Source organism: Cervus elaphus, chromosome 5 (assembly GCF_910594005.1).
Source record: "Cervus elaphus chromosome 5, mCerEla1.1, whole genome shotgun sequence".
Lineage (NCBI taxonomy): Eukaryota > Metazoa > Chordata > Mammalia > Artiodactyla > Cervidae > Cervus > Cervus elaphus.
The window spans coordinates 50161018-50177866 of NC_057819.1; the positions used below are offsets into that span (position 1 = coordinate 50161018).

General features: G+C 38.0%; 1 protein-coding gene across 2 annotated transcripts; it reads right to left on the reverse strand.

Moving 5' to 3' along the window:
• Window positions 1-218: 218 nt before the first annotated feature.
• Window positions 219-14016, reverse strand: PCDH18 (protocadherin 18). Of its 2 annotated transcripts, none has more exons than XM_043902428.1 (4): window positions 11018-14016; window positions 10127-10215; window positions 9874-10037; window positions 219-2172 (listed from the first exon to the last, which is right to left on the reverse strand). In XM_043902428.1, the coding sequence occupies exons 1-4, from the start codon at window positions 13502-13504 to the stop codon at window positions 1505-1507; spliced, it is 3408 nt and encodes a 1135-aa protein (XP_043758363.1). In that variant the 5' UTR covers window positions 13505-14016; the 3' UTR covers window positions 219-1504. The 2 variants fall into 2 exon arrangements, with proteins under 2 accessions (XP_043758363.1, XP_043758364.1); XM_043902429.1 differs by having other exon boundaries at window positions 10127-10212; window positions 11018-14015.
• Between the last annotated feature and the right edge of the window lie 2833 nt (window positions 14017-16849).

The following is a 16849-nucleotide window of genomic DNA, read 5'->3' on the forward strand; positions in this document are numbered from 1 at the left end:
ATTGACTGGAAATATGGTAGACTACTTCCATTCCCATTACAGATCTCAAATTCATTTCTTTTCCATTGTGGTTTTTCTTGTTTGCCAAGCCAATTGAATGTTCCCACTCTACTATTCAAAACCTAACACTGAAATACCCTCTTATGAAGGGTATGCTTCTTGCAAAGCTTTTGAATGTATATGTAGGAACAGGACTCTGATTTATGGACGGTTCTTTAGCTTTACTTTAATTTTCCTTTTATTTTCATTGACAGTAAAATTTTCTGGATACTACAATCAAGATAGTGTATTCATAGAAATAACATTAATAGAAGCTTGGTCATAAACGAGAACAGTCATAACACCAATGTCCCTTACCAAGGCATTCCACACAGAGACATAACAGCACAATAAATAAAGAATTTGCCGTTTGTCACACAACAACTAAAACAGAGTTGCAGTAAAAAACTGTAATTTTATAAATGTTCCTATACTAAAAATAAAAGCAAAAATATGGGATCATGCTCTAGAGACAAAAGCTAAGAGTGAAGAGTTATAGCAAAAAAACATTGCAAAAAATAAAAATGTTCAAGTATTGTGAGAGGAGAGAGGAAGATTTGAATGGAAGAGTTTCAGGATAAATCAATTATATTTACTACCTTAGGAAGGACACTGACATAATTGTCTTTGTCCATTAATACTTTATGCTGTTAAAATACAGACTGTTATCCGTTTAAAGGACAAGATTCTATTTCCTTGGGACACCTCTCATATTACAAGGATGGAATAAAATTCATTGTTTACCTTGATTATAAGTAGATAATACTTTAGAAGTATTCTCAAGAACAGGCCGGTGTAATGCCCTGCAATAGTAGGAGCCTGGGAATTAAAAACTGATTCTACTCCTATTTCTTTAAATCATCTTCTGTGACAGATACTTCCCAGTCCTGAAATAAAATTTCACTTCATGTTTCAATTTTACTGTAAGAACTGAACTATTAGAACTAGCAGAGAGCAGTAAAAACAATAACAACAATAATAAAATAGTTAAACAGTTTACTGATGTTTACTTTTTAAAAAAAAAAAGGTAATGAAAAAAGCTGGATCACTTAATGGAACTAAGAATTGAATAATGCTTTAGTGGGGTTATTCCTACAGGATAACAATTTCTTCCCCAACATAACTAATCTAAGCAGTGCGTTTATTCTTTGTGGTTGAATATTATATCAGATTTGAACAGTGGCTAGTTTCTACATGATTAGGAAAGACATGTTTGTCATGGGAGTAAAAAAATAAAATTTGTCTGTTAAATTACACATAAATATAAGGTACAAATGTATTTTTAAAATACAGATTAAAATAATCACACTTGCATTGTGTACATACGAAAATACAGTATTTAATATTCAATATACACAGACACATTTATGATAAATGCAACTATTTGGCAATGCCAGTTCCTTCAGGGTTTTTGCTGTCTCCTATTTCCATCTACATGGAAACAAAAATGCTCTGCCAACATCTCCTAGCTCTGGCGGACATCCTGAAGCAGTTTGTTAATCTCAGCCACTAGCTCACTGGCATCCATGAGTTCATGTTTGCCGTCATTGAGGTGGTTAAGCACATTGTCAAAATCATCCTCTTCATAATTCTCAGGGATCTCCTCCATGGCCGGCAGCCATTTTGAAGAAGGCTGCACACTGGAGTGAGTTCCAAGTGGGGGCCCAGAGTTGTTGGTCGGGTTTTGAAAATGCGTACTGGCTGCCCAGGCCGCCACCCCCTGTGGGTAACCCACGGTCTTGGCTGGCAAAGGTCCCTTCCGGCGTTCCAGCGAGTTGGACCGGTCCATCTCACTGCACTCAGAGTAGGTGTCCAGAGAAGGGGGCAAGAGGCGCTGGAACACGCTGCTCATCTCCGAGAGCAAAGAGGACGTGCTGGTGTCCCCAGAGTCCTCCTCACTCGGGGAGTCCTTCCCAAACGTGGAAAAACTCTTCTTCTTCTCCCCAGAGTCTACAGGCTGCACGTCATCCTCAAGACTCTGATGCGGATGCTGCTGCTGGGGCTGTGCTGGGAATTCCTCCCCGGGGATGAACATGTTGCTTCTATAATCCGAGGAGGGTGAGGGCAGCGGCGGCATCCAGCACTGGTCGGAGTGTCCCAGGACCCTGCATTCTTCCGTGCACAGCCTCATAGCTGCACTCAAGGAAAGCAACAAAAGCAACAAGGATTCAGTGTTACATGTCGTGTGACTCAAACAAAATAGAAAAAATCGTAATTTTATTCTTTCAAATACACAATTTTAAACCATCATCATGATACTAACCTATTACTTTACACATTAGATGGACTATAATTACGACTTTAATTTGACTATTGATTTTATGGACCTGGTGTGTGTGTGTGAAAGTCTAAGTCGTGTCCGACCCTTTGTGACCCCATGGACTATACAGCCCATGGAATTCTCCAGGCCAGAATACTGGAGTGGGTAGCCTTTCCTTTCTCCAGGGGATCTGCCTAACCCGGGGATTGAACCCAGGTCTCCTGGACCTGGTATATATACTTTTTCTTGTCCATCAAATAAGAAAGGAGGATTATGACTCATGTACTTCTCAGGAATATCATCTGCTCCTCAAGCAATAAGAAAATGGATGAATAACTTACAAATGAAAATGTCTGGAAGAGAGCTAAGGTATGAGTGATGAAATGTCTGCTGAACATAAACTCTATGAAAACCCAGAGGTGTACAGTGAAATCCATAACTTTAGAATGCTACCAGATAAGCCTTGAGTAACACCTTTGAGTACCTTCTATAATGTAATCTATCTGACCTACTTTAGTGGAGGCACTGAGAATATATATAATAAACTAGTAAGTAATTATACTTATCAATCTCTCATAAAAATATACTGGATTATTTATTGACTTGTTACTTAAAACAGAAGTGCAAATTATCCTCAACTATCAGCCACCTGCAGTTACTCTGTTAAGAAGAAATCTTTTAGAGGTTTGAAATTCAAACAGTTGGAAAAGTTATCAAAAAATGAAGAATATGAAAAAAAAACAAAAACAAAAACACTGGTTAGTTCTTCCAGATGTTATGATGCCCCATTGGAATGTGAGTGGCTACACTCAGAAAATAATCAGTGATATGAGAAAACCAGAAAAATGAAGAGGAGGGGAAAAATCTCTAAATTTGGCAAGTATATTAACTACATAGCCACCAAGAAATGTGAAGATGTAAAATACACTCCACAAAACCATCCATCTCTTTCAGTGATCGTTAGGTCCTTTCAATATCATGATTTCGTTTTAGCTCAAGTGACAGAATGCAGAAAATGCAAACTAATTATCTTAGATTTGAATTAAAACTGGATTGATATCAGCCATACTTATACATTCAGGGGTAATTCTGTAGATTTGGCTGCTTAAGAATGATTTCTCTTCCAAATTATTGCTAAAAAGGATGACTCTTGAACAATGCCAAATCCCCTGTCAGGGGAAGCAAGTTGTCAAGTGTGCTTTTTGCTGTATCCCCAGCACTAGGTAAAGTGTCTGAAGTGTCTGCATAGACTAGGCATTTGCTACATATTTTCTAATCATCAGGGAAATGCAAATCAGAACACATGATGAGAAATCACCTCCAACCTATCAGAATGACTGTAATAAAACATGAACACAAAAACCCAAAGGATAACATGTGAGGGGAGTGTGGAGAATTGGAACCTTTGTACACTGGTGTTGGGAATGTAAAGTGGTTGCAGGTACTATGGAAAATAATATGGAGGTTACTCAAAAAATTAAGAAAGAACCACCATATGATACAGCAATCCCATCTTTTGGATTTACCCATAAGAATTGAAATCAAGATCTCAAAGAGATACAGCACTCCCCCTGTTTATGAAAGCACTACTCACAATAACCCAAGATGTGAAAACAACCTAAATGTCTATCAACTATTGAATGGATAAAGAAGATGTAGTATATGCATACAATGGGATATTATTCAGCCTTAAACATGAAGGAAACTCTCTAAAATGTGATGATGTGGATGAACCTTGAGGACATTAAGCTTTGTGAAATAAGCTAGTCACAGGAAAACACATAACTGCATGATTCCCTGTATTTGAGGCATCTAAAATGGTCCAATTCAGAGAATCCAGGAATGAAATGGTGGTTAACAAGCATTAGGCAGACAGGGAAATTGCTAATTAACAGACATAAATTTTCAGTTAAGCAAGATTAAGTTTAAGAGATGTGCTGTACAACAGTGTACCTACTGTAAACAATCTCACACGGCTAAACTTTGTTAATAGAGTAGATCCCATATTAAGTGTTCTTGTACAATAAAATAAAATTTTGGAAAAGATTTATGCACAAGAAAGTGAAGAGTAAATGTCGCCTTTCAGAACAGGAGATGTAAAGGACTTTGTTCAAAGGTATGGAAGTCACTGCTCTTCATCATGTGCATCTCGAAGATAATTCTGTTCTTATACCTCATCCATTCTGGGCCTCAATTCTTAATAATAGAGAAGGAGTCAGCTGAAGAACAAAAATGAGAGCAAGAACTGTGAGAAAAAATGTCTGATTGTTAGGAAGGCTAGAAATTCAAAGTACGGAAAATGATGGATCGTGTGAATGCCAATCCCATGGGAATCACAATGGGGTGAGAGCAATAGTGAGAATCCTTGTGTCATTTTGCTATGAAGAAAAGTGACATTTAAATCAGCAAGAATAAAAAATATTTAGATGTGCTGACTTCAAGCATTATTACTATTTGGGGATATTTATCAACTATTGTTGTTTATCATACATGGACAAAATCAAAAGGTGTTGAAAGTAACTGGAATACCTCCATAGCAATGAGGTTTTCTAAGCACTGAAATAACTATCAAATGGTAATTAATTTTTTCCTTAATTCCCTGAGTCTCTGAAAGTGGAAAGGAGATCTGTCTGTATTGTCTTACATCCTTTTAGAAGGAAGAGTAACAGACCTAATGACATCTCTTCAGTTGTTTTCTGGCCTTTAATTCTGTGGGAAGGTCTTAATTGTTTGATTGAATTTGTTTTGTTTTAATGTTTAATGATGGGGGAGAAAAGGAAAAATTACACAAGCTTCTAAGAATCCTGAGCATAATCAGCTTTCTAGAGAACTGAATGTAATGAAAATCACAATCAATAGCATCTGAGTAATTAAAACAACAGTTCATATGAAAAATAAATTTGGTCATAGGAATTTTTAGGCAGGAAATGCTATTTTATACTTCACAGTAAATAAATTGGGCTTTAGTTATAAACTAATAAATTAACATAAACTTTTAAAACTCAAAAATATGAAAAATTAATGAATAAAGATTAATGGCGATAAGGAGGGCTAAAATAATAGAGACGGAGGAACAGTGGCACGGAAGAGGGCATTTCTTTTTTCATTGATATTTCAACCTTTACCCCAAGACTCAACTGTGTGAAATCATTCTTAGTGTACACAGAGCTTCATGTCACAGATGTTCTACACCATATCCAATGAATCAGGACTTGTTGGCTAGTGGTGCAAGTGGCTAATCTCCCTTTGTTCCTTGAAAGCTCTTGTCAGGTGATTAAACTTTCTCTGAGGAGGGAAAGTCATGGGTAAACAGAAAACTCTGTTTTCCCACAGCATGATGGTGAGTTTTGTCTCTGTACTAGACCTTATAGGCAGGACAGGAAGCAGGCATTGAGTATAAGAAGATAAATATATGCCTAACTCCTATCAAACCATTAGTCATTGAGTGATCAATCTATTAAGAGCCTGCCATATGTAAAATGGTGTTATAGCTCCCGGCCCTCAAATGGTTTCCAGTATTAGAATAATTATCAAGTGTGACAAATGAGGTCATAGATGTCTAAAGTCAAACTATATGATGCTGAGACAATATGTAAAAAAAAAAAAAAAATGTAGGATGTCACTTACATGTGGAATCTAAAAGCTATAACTGGTGAATATAACAAAAAAGAAACAGGCTCACAGATAGAGAGAAAGAACCAATGGTTACCAGTGAAGAGAGGGAAGAGGGGAGTGGCAAGATAGGGATAAGGGATTAAGAGGTACAAACTATTAGGTATAAAATAAATAACCTACAAGGATATATACAGCACAGGGAACATAGCCAATATTCTATAATAACTATAAGTGAAGTATAACCTTTAAAAATTGTGAATCACTGTATTATATACCTATAATATATAATATTGTATAGTAACTATACTTCAATAAAAATAAAATTAAAAAATAGAGTATAGGTGGATGCTGAAGCAGTTAAAGAGCAACTTGAAACAAACTTTGAGAGATGAATAGGATTTAGATAGACAAAGTAAAGAGAAGCTAGTTTTTCAGGTAGAAAGGTGAACATGAGCAAAGGATTGCTGTGTTATGTAGAAATGACCCTGCCTATTGCAAAAGATAAAAAAAATAATAAATTTAATAAGCTAGGACTGGATTTCACTGGCCTTGAAATGTCAAGACAAACAGCTGAATTAGGTGTTGCCAGGCAACAAAAGTCAATTACTGCTTTTGAACTAAAAAAATATAAAATGTTCTGAAAAAGTTGCTCAAGCTGTATGAAAGAAAGGTTTGACAAAGGAAGAAGCTATTGGAAAGTGAATGTCACTTCACGTGCTGATACAGAAAAGCGACCAGAAGTAGGATACCAGCCATGAGAATGGAGAGGACGTGGAATTAAAGAGGAATGTTTGAATTTAGTAATCATAGATGTTACAATGATAAAAAACAATGAAATGAGCTCAGTCAAGGAGTATCGCAAGGACATCCTAGTGTAGCTAACACTTTGGGAAGAGGGAGATTTTGCAAGCATTTGTGTAGAGTTGTAATTCAAAGTTGAATGAGTAAGGAAGAAAGTATGTTGACAAACATGAGCCAACAGACAAAAATGTGTGCTGACTTTACTGTTCAGAATGCAGGGTCCTCCTGTGGGAATTAATAGAATGAATGACCAGAAATGACCCTGTTGGCAGGCAAAGCAACATAACATAATCTATATTTGATTACAGTCTAATGCAGAAAAAACAGTTGGACTAAGACACTGAAATCCTAAAAATATCCATGCTTTAAAAAACTGTGCTGATTTCTGTTAATGGCATTCAGATGTGGACTTAACATTTTTTTCTACTTGGAATATTTCCTGGGAATATACAGTTTACAAAGCAAAACTTTTACACACTAATGTGTTGAAAGAAACTACCAGTGTGAAGAATAATCCAGAATATGGGTAATGTATCATCGGAATGATGGTGATAAGTATAGATATTTGATTATGCACATTTCTATACGAGCCAAGCATACAAGAAGCTTAAGACATTTTATGGATCATTAGTGATTTCCTGGTTCTCTGTGCTTCTAGAATAGTTTCTTCAATACCCCACACAGAGACAAGAAGTTAATAAGGCAGAAGTGTATGTATTGTAATACAATCTATTATAATACAGTCACATGCCCTAGCAAAAGAGCTCTCCCACCACATACCTGGATTAAGTATAATTTTGTGGAATTGCTTTTTAAAGAGTTGTCTACATATTAACTGGTGTTATTAATGGTAATATAAAAATGAGCCTCTAACTTTCAGAAGAAATGTGACTTAGGAGGAGTCTAAAGTCACTCACTAAATAAGACTCTAGTATCTAGAGTTTATCAATATCCACCTACTATTTCCCCAATTATTCTTTATTCTTTAATACCTATTTTAATTACTTTAATTCAAGCATTAGACAACTCTCCTGCCATGAACATACCTGGCGGTGGTAACTTTGAAAATACAGGCTAGAATGAAAGAGGAGTTGTGACCTTTTTTTAAAAAAAAATTAGACCATGATTAGCTATTGAATTAGAGAATTTCAGAGTTTAAAAAGGACTTTAGGCATCATTTGGGCCTGGCAAGATTATCTAAGCAGTGGCAGTTATTCTGTCAACTATAGTGATAAATGAAAATTGTGTCAATGAGTCAACTTTCTACAACTGAAAAAATAACTTAGGAAATATTGGTATTATACCCATGATATGTTTCCATTTTATGAAATAATTTAAGTCAGGAAATTATATTATTGAAAATTAGGGATCAATATTCAAAATTTGAGTTCCACCAGGATTATAAAATCATAGAAATTCAGCCAACTTTTTCATTTCATGGGTAAGAATAACAAAACTGTTTCTCTATGAGTAAATTGTCTGAGGCCATATATATTCCACTAGATTTTTCAAGAATTTCTCTTTAAATTGGTCTAGAGAATTTATGAATTTAACAAAAGCAAACAAAAAACCCCACCATGAGTGACTGTGTAAGCATCAGCTCAATGTACATTGATTGTAGCCCTTAATGCCACTAGAAGTCCTTCCCATACATCATCCTGTCAGAAATGCAGTATCTTTTTTTTTTTTTTTTTTTTAGAAATGCAGTATCTATTACAGTAATAGCATAATTAAATAGGCAGCATTTCATTGGTTCTCAGACAGGTAGTAAGACTTCAGAAAGGCAAAACAAATATGTCACTCAAAGTACTAAAAAAACCAAAACTGTTACTTTATATTATTCTTGATAGATTTGTGTTTATGAGTAGAGGCATGGGTTCAAATCTCACCTCTAAAATATACAAATTGCTTGATTTTGTATACCTTTTTTTTTTTTTTAACCTTTATAAGTTTCTGTTTTCAAATCTTAAAAAAAAAAAAAAAGAACACTACTGTTGTTACCACCACCCCTAATTGCTATGCCAGAGTGCTGGGAGAGGCAGTGCCCGCACAGAGCTCCTGAGCCCAGAGGAGGCACTGGGCAACTGGCCTGTGACTGCCTGGATTGATATTAACACTGCTGCGGCTACTGCCACCATCACCACTACAGTTTAGGAGAGCGGGCGTTTCTGGTCACTGATTTCCAAGGAGTTTCTGTGGCTCTCTGAAGCTCCCTCAGGTCTGTTTCCTAAACTGTCTTATTTATCTGTATTTAGGAAACAGTTGTTCATGGACTCACATAGGTAATACCATTTTGTTCTCCTTTTCTTTCATTTATCACTTCGTTTATTCATTTATCAAGTGGCAGATATTTGATCAGCATTCAGTGGAATTTAGAAATATAAGTAGCCAAAGGAATAGGTTCTGAAGGGTTGATTTAATATTATAGTCTTTAGTAACAGGGTTGCTACAGTGAGGCAGTCAGTATTTACTCAGCTGGATCTGAGAGTTTCTACTGCAGGATTAAAGAGGAGGGACTCTAAGGAAAACGTGGCTCACAACTTAATAGGGTCTCCTCCATCTAGCTGTGTATTTATAAATTCCCCTCCTGGACTCCTGTCTTCATTGCAGTGGAGACATAAAATGAAAGGTGGCAAAAAATATTCCACGCTTGCCACCTACAAAGATGCATTCTTTTGCCTATTTTTAGTGATTGAAGTGGACCATTCCCTAGTGTATTTTCATCTCTGATTATGTGAGTTGGTTCCCATCACAGGAAATGTGTCCTCCAAATTACAGTCCTGCTTACCACTAGGCACCAAAACAGGCTGTCTGAATAAAAAACAACCACCCAGTAATTTGACAGAATTGCTCAAGAGTGCCCTATGGCAGTAGTGGATGGGGGAGAAAGAGGAGGGAAGTGGTGTGGTTTTCTATCCTCCTCTCCCCACTCCTTCCTTCTTGTCCTCTTAAGCTTTCCTGTTTATTCCCTTTCTCTACCAACTGATTACTATGAATTTTAATTAAGCAATATAAAATTGTTTCAATTTATGTTCATTGCTGATAGTGTGCATATAGCTACTTTAGTACAAAGAAAAAATAAAAGCATGGGAGAAACCACTCACTCCACTGGTGCAGTAGACCTGAAAGTAAGGATTTATCTGTCACCACACTCTTACCTGCTGGAATTCTTCCATCTGTAAGAAACAGATCACTGAATCCTTCACCCAGCAGCCTGTCTATTGGAGAATCTCGCCCCAGATCATAATCACTGTCTCCTGCTTCACTGTCACCACGGCCACTGTCTTTCAAGCTAAATTTGTCCATGTCCTGAAGGGCATATCTAGAAAGAGAAGTCAGGGAAAGTATAGATTTTACTCTTCAGCTTTAGGTTATTGCAGATATAATAGGTAACAGGAGGGTCATTCATACCTATAGCTCCTGGAATATTTGTTTCCTCTAAAACTTGGCCTTGGCTGATATTGTCCCTGGTGAAGCATTGAAAGAAGCTGGGAGACCTGCTGGAAACCAAACAGACTGTATTGATTCCTGGAAAAAAATCCCCCAATACTCAAAAGCTTTAAGCAAGCAACTACAGTTACTACTCATTATTTCATCCTAATTAATTGAACACGTTATCTTCATTTTAAAGACCTACACATGCTAGACTCTGATAGACCATGCAGCCAAGCCACCAAACAGAACTGAAATAAGTCCCAGAGAGATTTAGATGTTATCATACAGCTGACGTTTTCTTTTTGAAAGAGGATTCCTTTATTTAAAAATGACTGATTACCTCTATTTTATTGTTCAGGTTAAAATGATCAGTTATAAAAATACATGGAAAATGCTGTAAAAATACATGGAAAATGCTGTAAAACACATGTAGTCAAAATAACATCAGAAAAATTTCAAAAGTTGAACAAATACACATGCATGTATGGGATTCTGGATGCCTCCATTTTTAAATTTTTCTTAGAGACCATAACTATGAGAATTAGAGCAAGCCCCTTTGTTTCTGGCTTGAAGTATCACAATCTGAGGATAAGGGGACTCTAATTAGATAGTCCTTTGCTAGCTTCACATTTACTTTTCAACATTACACATAGTACTTGCAAGCAGATTCTTTATGAACAACTTAAGACCAGCATGCTGAGGTGTGTATATTTGCTTTATCTACATAATGTAACGTGCATCCTATTTAATTTCCATTTTGTTAGTACTGTTACTTAGTAATGGAGACATTTAAGAACTAAGGCATAGACAACTTCTGACTACTAACAACTGAGTGTGTCAGTGAGTAGGTGCAGGGTGTGATCTTACCTCAACAGCAGGGGTGGCATGGGTGAGTTCTAATGAGAAATTCTCTGGCACGTGGTTTGATGAGATGGTCACCAAACTGTTGAGGGACTGGTGACTGTTGTGACTCTGCCGGCTGCCCATTTGCCCTCTTTCTAAGGTAGGAGATGAAGACGGAGATGACCTGTGATGAGATCTGATGGGCAGGGTGCCATTAACAGTAGGCACCAATGTGATGTCCCCTTTGTGGATCTGCCTGGAAGGTCTCTTGGGGTGATGCTGGTACGTCGATTCTGCTACCCTGCAGTTGTAGGATCTAGTGTCTTTTTTTTCTCGGTTACACCTAGTTGCAAACAGCACCATAATAACCAACAACACTGCACAAATTGCTCCTAAGGAAATGATTATAATCATGGAGACATCCAAGGGTGCCTGGCTTACTGAGGTCATTGCTGTACTGGTCACCGACTCTGCATATTCAAAGATCACACACTTCAGAAGGACTTTGGTATGCAGCTGAGGATTGCCTTTGTCCTGGATGACAACTGAGAGCTCCCATTCTGTGTAGGGAACAGAGTCCATGCTTACGTTGGTATGGATGTCACATGATCGTGGATCAATTACAAAGATATTCTCCTCATTACCTGCTACTATGGAGCAGCTGAGTTCTGCATTCACACCAGAGTCTCTGTCAATTGCCCTAATTCTTGTGACATGAAAGCCACTTTCAGCCCCTTTGGGGATGGAGATTTCTGCAGTGTTATTGCGCAGTGCAGGCCCTATAACCACAGGGACATTGTCATTTTCATCAATGATGGTAAGCACAACTGTGGTATTGCTTACAAGTTGCTTTGGACTTCCACCATCTCTTGCTTCGACCACAAAAGTGATCTGACTCACCTCCTCATGGTCAAAGATTCTGAGGGCGTAGATGGCTCCATTAGATGGGTCAATGGTTACATATGTAGTTATGGAACTTCCCAGGATAAAACTCTCCAAAATGGTATATGTCACTTGCCCATTTTCTGCAAGATCAGGATCTGTGGCTGTAACGGTGGTGATATACGCCCCGGGTGAGTTATTCTCTGAGATTGCAAATTCATATCGACTTCTCTGGAAGTGGGGTGGATTGTCATTTATATCATTGATTTGAACAGTAAAATGTTTTACTGTAGAGAGACTGGGTGTCCCCTTGTCCTCAGCGATTACAGTCAAACTGTATTCAGATCTCTTTTCTCTATCCAGCGTGGCATTCGTCAAGATTAAATAATTGTTTTCATAAGTCTTCTGAAGTTTAAAGTGACCATGTCCATGAAGCTTACAAACTATTTCTCCATTTAGCCCAGAATCCTTGTCCTGAACCCTGACCAAGGCAACAAATGTGTCAATAGGATCACCTTCAAAAATATAAGAAATTTCTTCTTTTCCAGGGGACATGAGGTTTATGCTAATTTCAGGTTTATTGTCATTAACATCCACAACCTTAATTATAATTTTGCAATGAGCTGGGATTGAATTTGGACCCAAATCTTGAGCCTGAACATCAATCTCATAGGATTTGGTGATTTCATAATCCACCTGCTTGAAGAGAGTCAAATGTCCTCTTTCTGAATCAATCTTAAAAGTCTCTATAATTTTGGGAGACACATGACTGCTGAAGGAATAGACAATTTTCCCATTAGCGCCCTCATCTGGATCAGTGGCATTCAGATCGAGGAGCAAAGTGCCAACGGGGGAGTTTTCTAAGAGTTGTATTATGTAAGACTGCTGCTCAAAAGCAGGGCTGTTGTCATTAGAGTCTGAAATGCTGATTTTTAGTATGGATGAGCCAGACCTCTGAGGCACCCCCATGTCTGAGGCGGTGAGCTGAAGCTCATAGCTTGACTTCAGCTCCCGATCCAGCTCTCTGACCACTATGAGTTCTGCATACTTTGCTCCATCAGTCCTGGTTCGAACCTCGATATTAAAAAAATCATTGGCAGAGAGAGAGTACGTGTGGAGGGAATTTTCCCCAACATCTGGATCAAATGCACTGTCCAGAGGGATACGGGTCCCCACTGCCGCGCTTTCTGAAATCTCAATAGGTATGAGAGATCTAGAAAACTGAGGCGAATTGTCATTAATATCCAGCACTTCAACTTCAATATGGAAAAGCTGCAGATGCTCAGTGGGCAGAGTGATCACATCAAACTCTATGGAACAGTTCAAGTTTTTCTGGCATAGTTGTTCGCGGTCAATTTTTGCTCCTATGCTGATTTCCCCGTTATCCTCGTTGACCACGAGCAGAGGAGAATTTCCCCGTTGCATGGCTCGGAAGCGAACAGTAGAAGGATTAGGTAGCTTAACTAACACATCAGCCACATCCTCTGATAGTCTTGCAATTACCGATCCAACCCTCTGCTCCTCATAAATCCTGTATTTCAAATTCTTGCCCAGCACATCCGAGTTGAAAGACACCACCAGGAGTGCAAAAACAAACGTAAAGTGCATTTTAGCATTCATTTGGTACATCGGTCAGTTTATGAGATTCCGCTCACAGAGCAAGTTAAAACAGCAAACCAATTCCCTCAACTTCCTTTGGCAACTTAAGCTAAGCTACATTTGGTACCGGAAACTTGAAAGCGTCTCTTAATAACACAGCACAGCAATTAACAGCTCGCAAACTTTTGCTTTATACACACCGTGTCACGCCTTCCAGATATTACCGGCATGGAGTCCAGTCCTTGCATTTGTTTGGCCGTTCGTCCTCTCGGCAGGCAAAGAGAGTGTCACCTCCGCGTTTTCCCCCTTGTGTAGTCGGAATCCATCTATGGCAGGGTGCCGGCGGAGTCCGCAATGGATCTTTCCCGAGCGATTCTCTCTTCCTTTCTCTGCTCGGCTGCAGACTAAACGCCCGTGATTGCTGACTCCAGTCTAAAATCTGTACAACTTCACTTCAACTCAGACAAAGCTCTCTGGCCCGGCGTGTGTTGAATCGCTTCCAGCCAATCAGCGTCCTTCCAAATCAAACGCTGATGGAGTCCCCAAAGCGAGGGCTGGGCAGACTGGAGAGGAGGGTGGGAGAAGGAGAAGGAGAGAGACGGGGAGGGGTGGGGGCGGGCGCTGGGGGCGCGGGAGAGAGCGAGTCTGGGAGAGCAGGGCCGGTGGGGGCTGGGGGAGCGGGATGCGAGAGGCTCCGTGACGGCGCCCGCCTTCCTCCACCCCTCTCCCTTCCTCCTCTGCATCTACTGCATTCACTTTCTCTGAGCGTGCCACGACAAAGGAGAGACAAATTACAGAAAAAAAACTTTAAATCAACTTCTGGTCGCCTTTATTTATTTGGTGTTTTAAATTGGCCTGGTTTTCTTAATTGCCCTTTCTTCTTCCGCAAACATGTAATCATCTTGCTTTTCATAGTCCTTAAGTACTGGTTTAACTTAAAATACCTCTAAGTGCATTTTGTTGGTGGAGGAATTTAATAAAATTTGAAAACTTGCTTCTAATTATGCTTGTTTGCCCGCCTCCTTCCCCTCCCCCTCTGTAAATACTTGGGTCTTTCTCCTTCTGTGAGCACACGCAGATTTTCTTGTGCTCTGTTTTAAAGAACAGAACTAGTAAAGAGGTTTCATTTTCTGTTTTTCTTTCATCTTTATTCTTTGAAGATAAGAAAAGGGCTGTTTTCCACTCTTGATTTCTCTTAATTAGCAAGATTTAAAGGAACACCTTAAGATTTGAAACTAATTAACAATATAGTTCTACCTTATAACATTTCTTGCCTGGAGTTTGGCCAAAATTGGCTATGATATTTCTTTGCCCTGTACTTTAAAAAATCCTATTTACCTTTGGTAAAAGACATTTCATGCTTTAGCATGTCAATTTCTACTGAAAGGTACTAGACTAACTATACATGGTGAATCTTCACAATGAATACTGGGGGGACATGGACTTAGAAATTTACAAGTCAAATTTTTATAATATATGTATTATTTATGAAAACACTTTTAGGATTTGTATTTTAAAAACCCAAAGCTTGTTTACATTGAAAAATAAAATGCCTGAGCTGAAAATTGTATTTTGTGTGCATCAAAATGCTAAGGAAATATCATGGGAGGTTTGTGCTCTATCCAGGTCACAGAAACTGATATGGTATTCTTATTTGAAAATATGATTATTTATGATGTTCTTTCTGCTCTGCAATTCCTTTTAAGTTTATCATCATGGCTCTATTCTTAATGCTTTTTTTTTTCATACCTCTTGCATTATTCCTCAGCTGTCTTCATCCACTTGCATATTTGCTGTTTCACATAATCTCACTGTCACTTTTTCCCATTTATTTTCTCCCATTCTCTATTTTGCCCCCCAGAAACATATAAAAAAAGTAATTTTCTGATTTTTCCACTTTGCTTACTCTCAGCAGAGCTCATCTAAAGTAACTAAGAAGATTCTTTCCAAAAAAGAAAGCAGAGGAGTCTCAGCGTGAATTCTCCTTCTTTTTAGGCATTCAAAAGCATTTTATAAGCCATTGTCTTTTTCTCCCCCCTTGAGAAACCAGTGCTGTGTGGCAAATTGTGCAGAATAGAAATGCCTATAATGAATGTATTTAGTACTGGGTCACGCTGATGAACATTCTGCCCCCATGAATAATACTGTTCTACAAGTTTGTAGCCCTTTCAAATTGCTGATCCTCAAACCCTATAGCAAAACTAGGAAAACTACCACAAGCAACTGGGACTTTAGAAACCCATAGCCATCTGTCCTAGATCTCTAACAATCTGAGCCAATAATTATATCAATTCAGGCTTTAGTGAACCCCTTTGCAGACACCAAAAGAGCAAAGAAAGGAATTAGTGACTATTCAAAGTTGGGGTGAAAATTCAAAGGTAATCTAATTCTATTAGTTCTAGGAGACTTTTCTTTTTGGATTTGGTAAGTCTACCGCCCAATACCCAAAGAGCAATGGTTTTGATTATCTTAATGTAAAAGACATTTTTCTTATGCTTAAAAAGTAAAAATATCTATAAAATCTTTCACTTATTTCTGACAGTGAGCTTGAACAGAATTAACTGTTGTGAAAAAGAGCTTCAGAGGTAACTTACTGAAATATTTGAAATCAGTTATAAATTAATATAAACTCATAAGAAATGTATTTCCATGAGTAAATTGTTAAAGAACGTTGAATCCTTTCATGCAGGAGGGCTTTTTTCTCTTGTTGTATCATCCTTACCAAATACTGCTTCATTTTCAGCTGGTCAGTCTCTCCCTGAGGAATTATATATACCTACATGATAGTATTTTGCTTTTGATTTCTCCTTAGTGTATATTACTCTGCTTTTTCAAACTTGTTTTCAAAAAGTACAAAATAGAAACTAAATCTTTCCTTCGAACTTTCGGTTAGTTCCAGCAATTCAAAATGTCCTTATTTGGTAGCCCTGAGTAGAAAATCCTAAAAAAATATCTGTCCCTCATATCCCTTGCTGTTTATGAAAGGATTTGTGTCGGGGAAGAAAACTGATAAACTTCTGTTAGTTGTTGTCTAATGATGATTGGATTTAACTTTCTTCTTCTTGAATTTTACAAAGTCATGAAAAAGTGATAGACCCTGAAACAACTTCTTAGATATCCTAGTGATGAAGTAGTGATAGAATGTTCCTCAGTGTCCAAACTCGTTTGACATAGAGGCCTTTGTTGACAAGAGAGAAGAGGGCTTCTTCTCTTGAGAACTGTGGCATTCTGAGTGATGATAGCCACTCCAGCTCCTGGAGGAGAATCTCAGCTACTTCTATCCTGTTGTGCATATTTTATTCACAAATCTCCTTTTACCTCATCAGCCTAAGTTGGCTGAAAATTGCTAAACCTAGAGAAAAGATACCAGCTGGC

What these genes read in the sequence shown, in the direction of transcription:
- PCDH18 (XM_043902428.1), bottom strand. Translation starts at nt 13,504, where the DNA reads ATGTACCAAATGAATGCTAAAATGCACTTTACGTTTGTTTTTGCACTC. An exon ending in AAATATTCCAGGAGCTATAG is followed by an intron (nt 10,038 to 10,126) that starts GTATGAATGACC and finishes TTCTCTTTCTAG; the next exon opens with ATATGCCCTTCAGGACATGG. An exon ending in AGATGGAAGAATTCCAGCAG is followed by an intron (nt 2,173 to 9,873) that starts GTAAGAGTGTGG and finishes CCTTGAGTGCAG; the next exon opens with CTATGAGGCTGTGCACGGAA.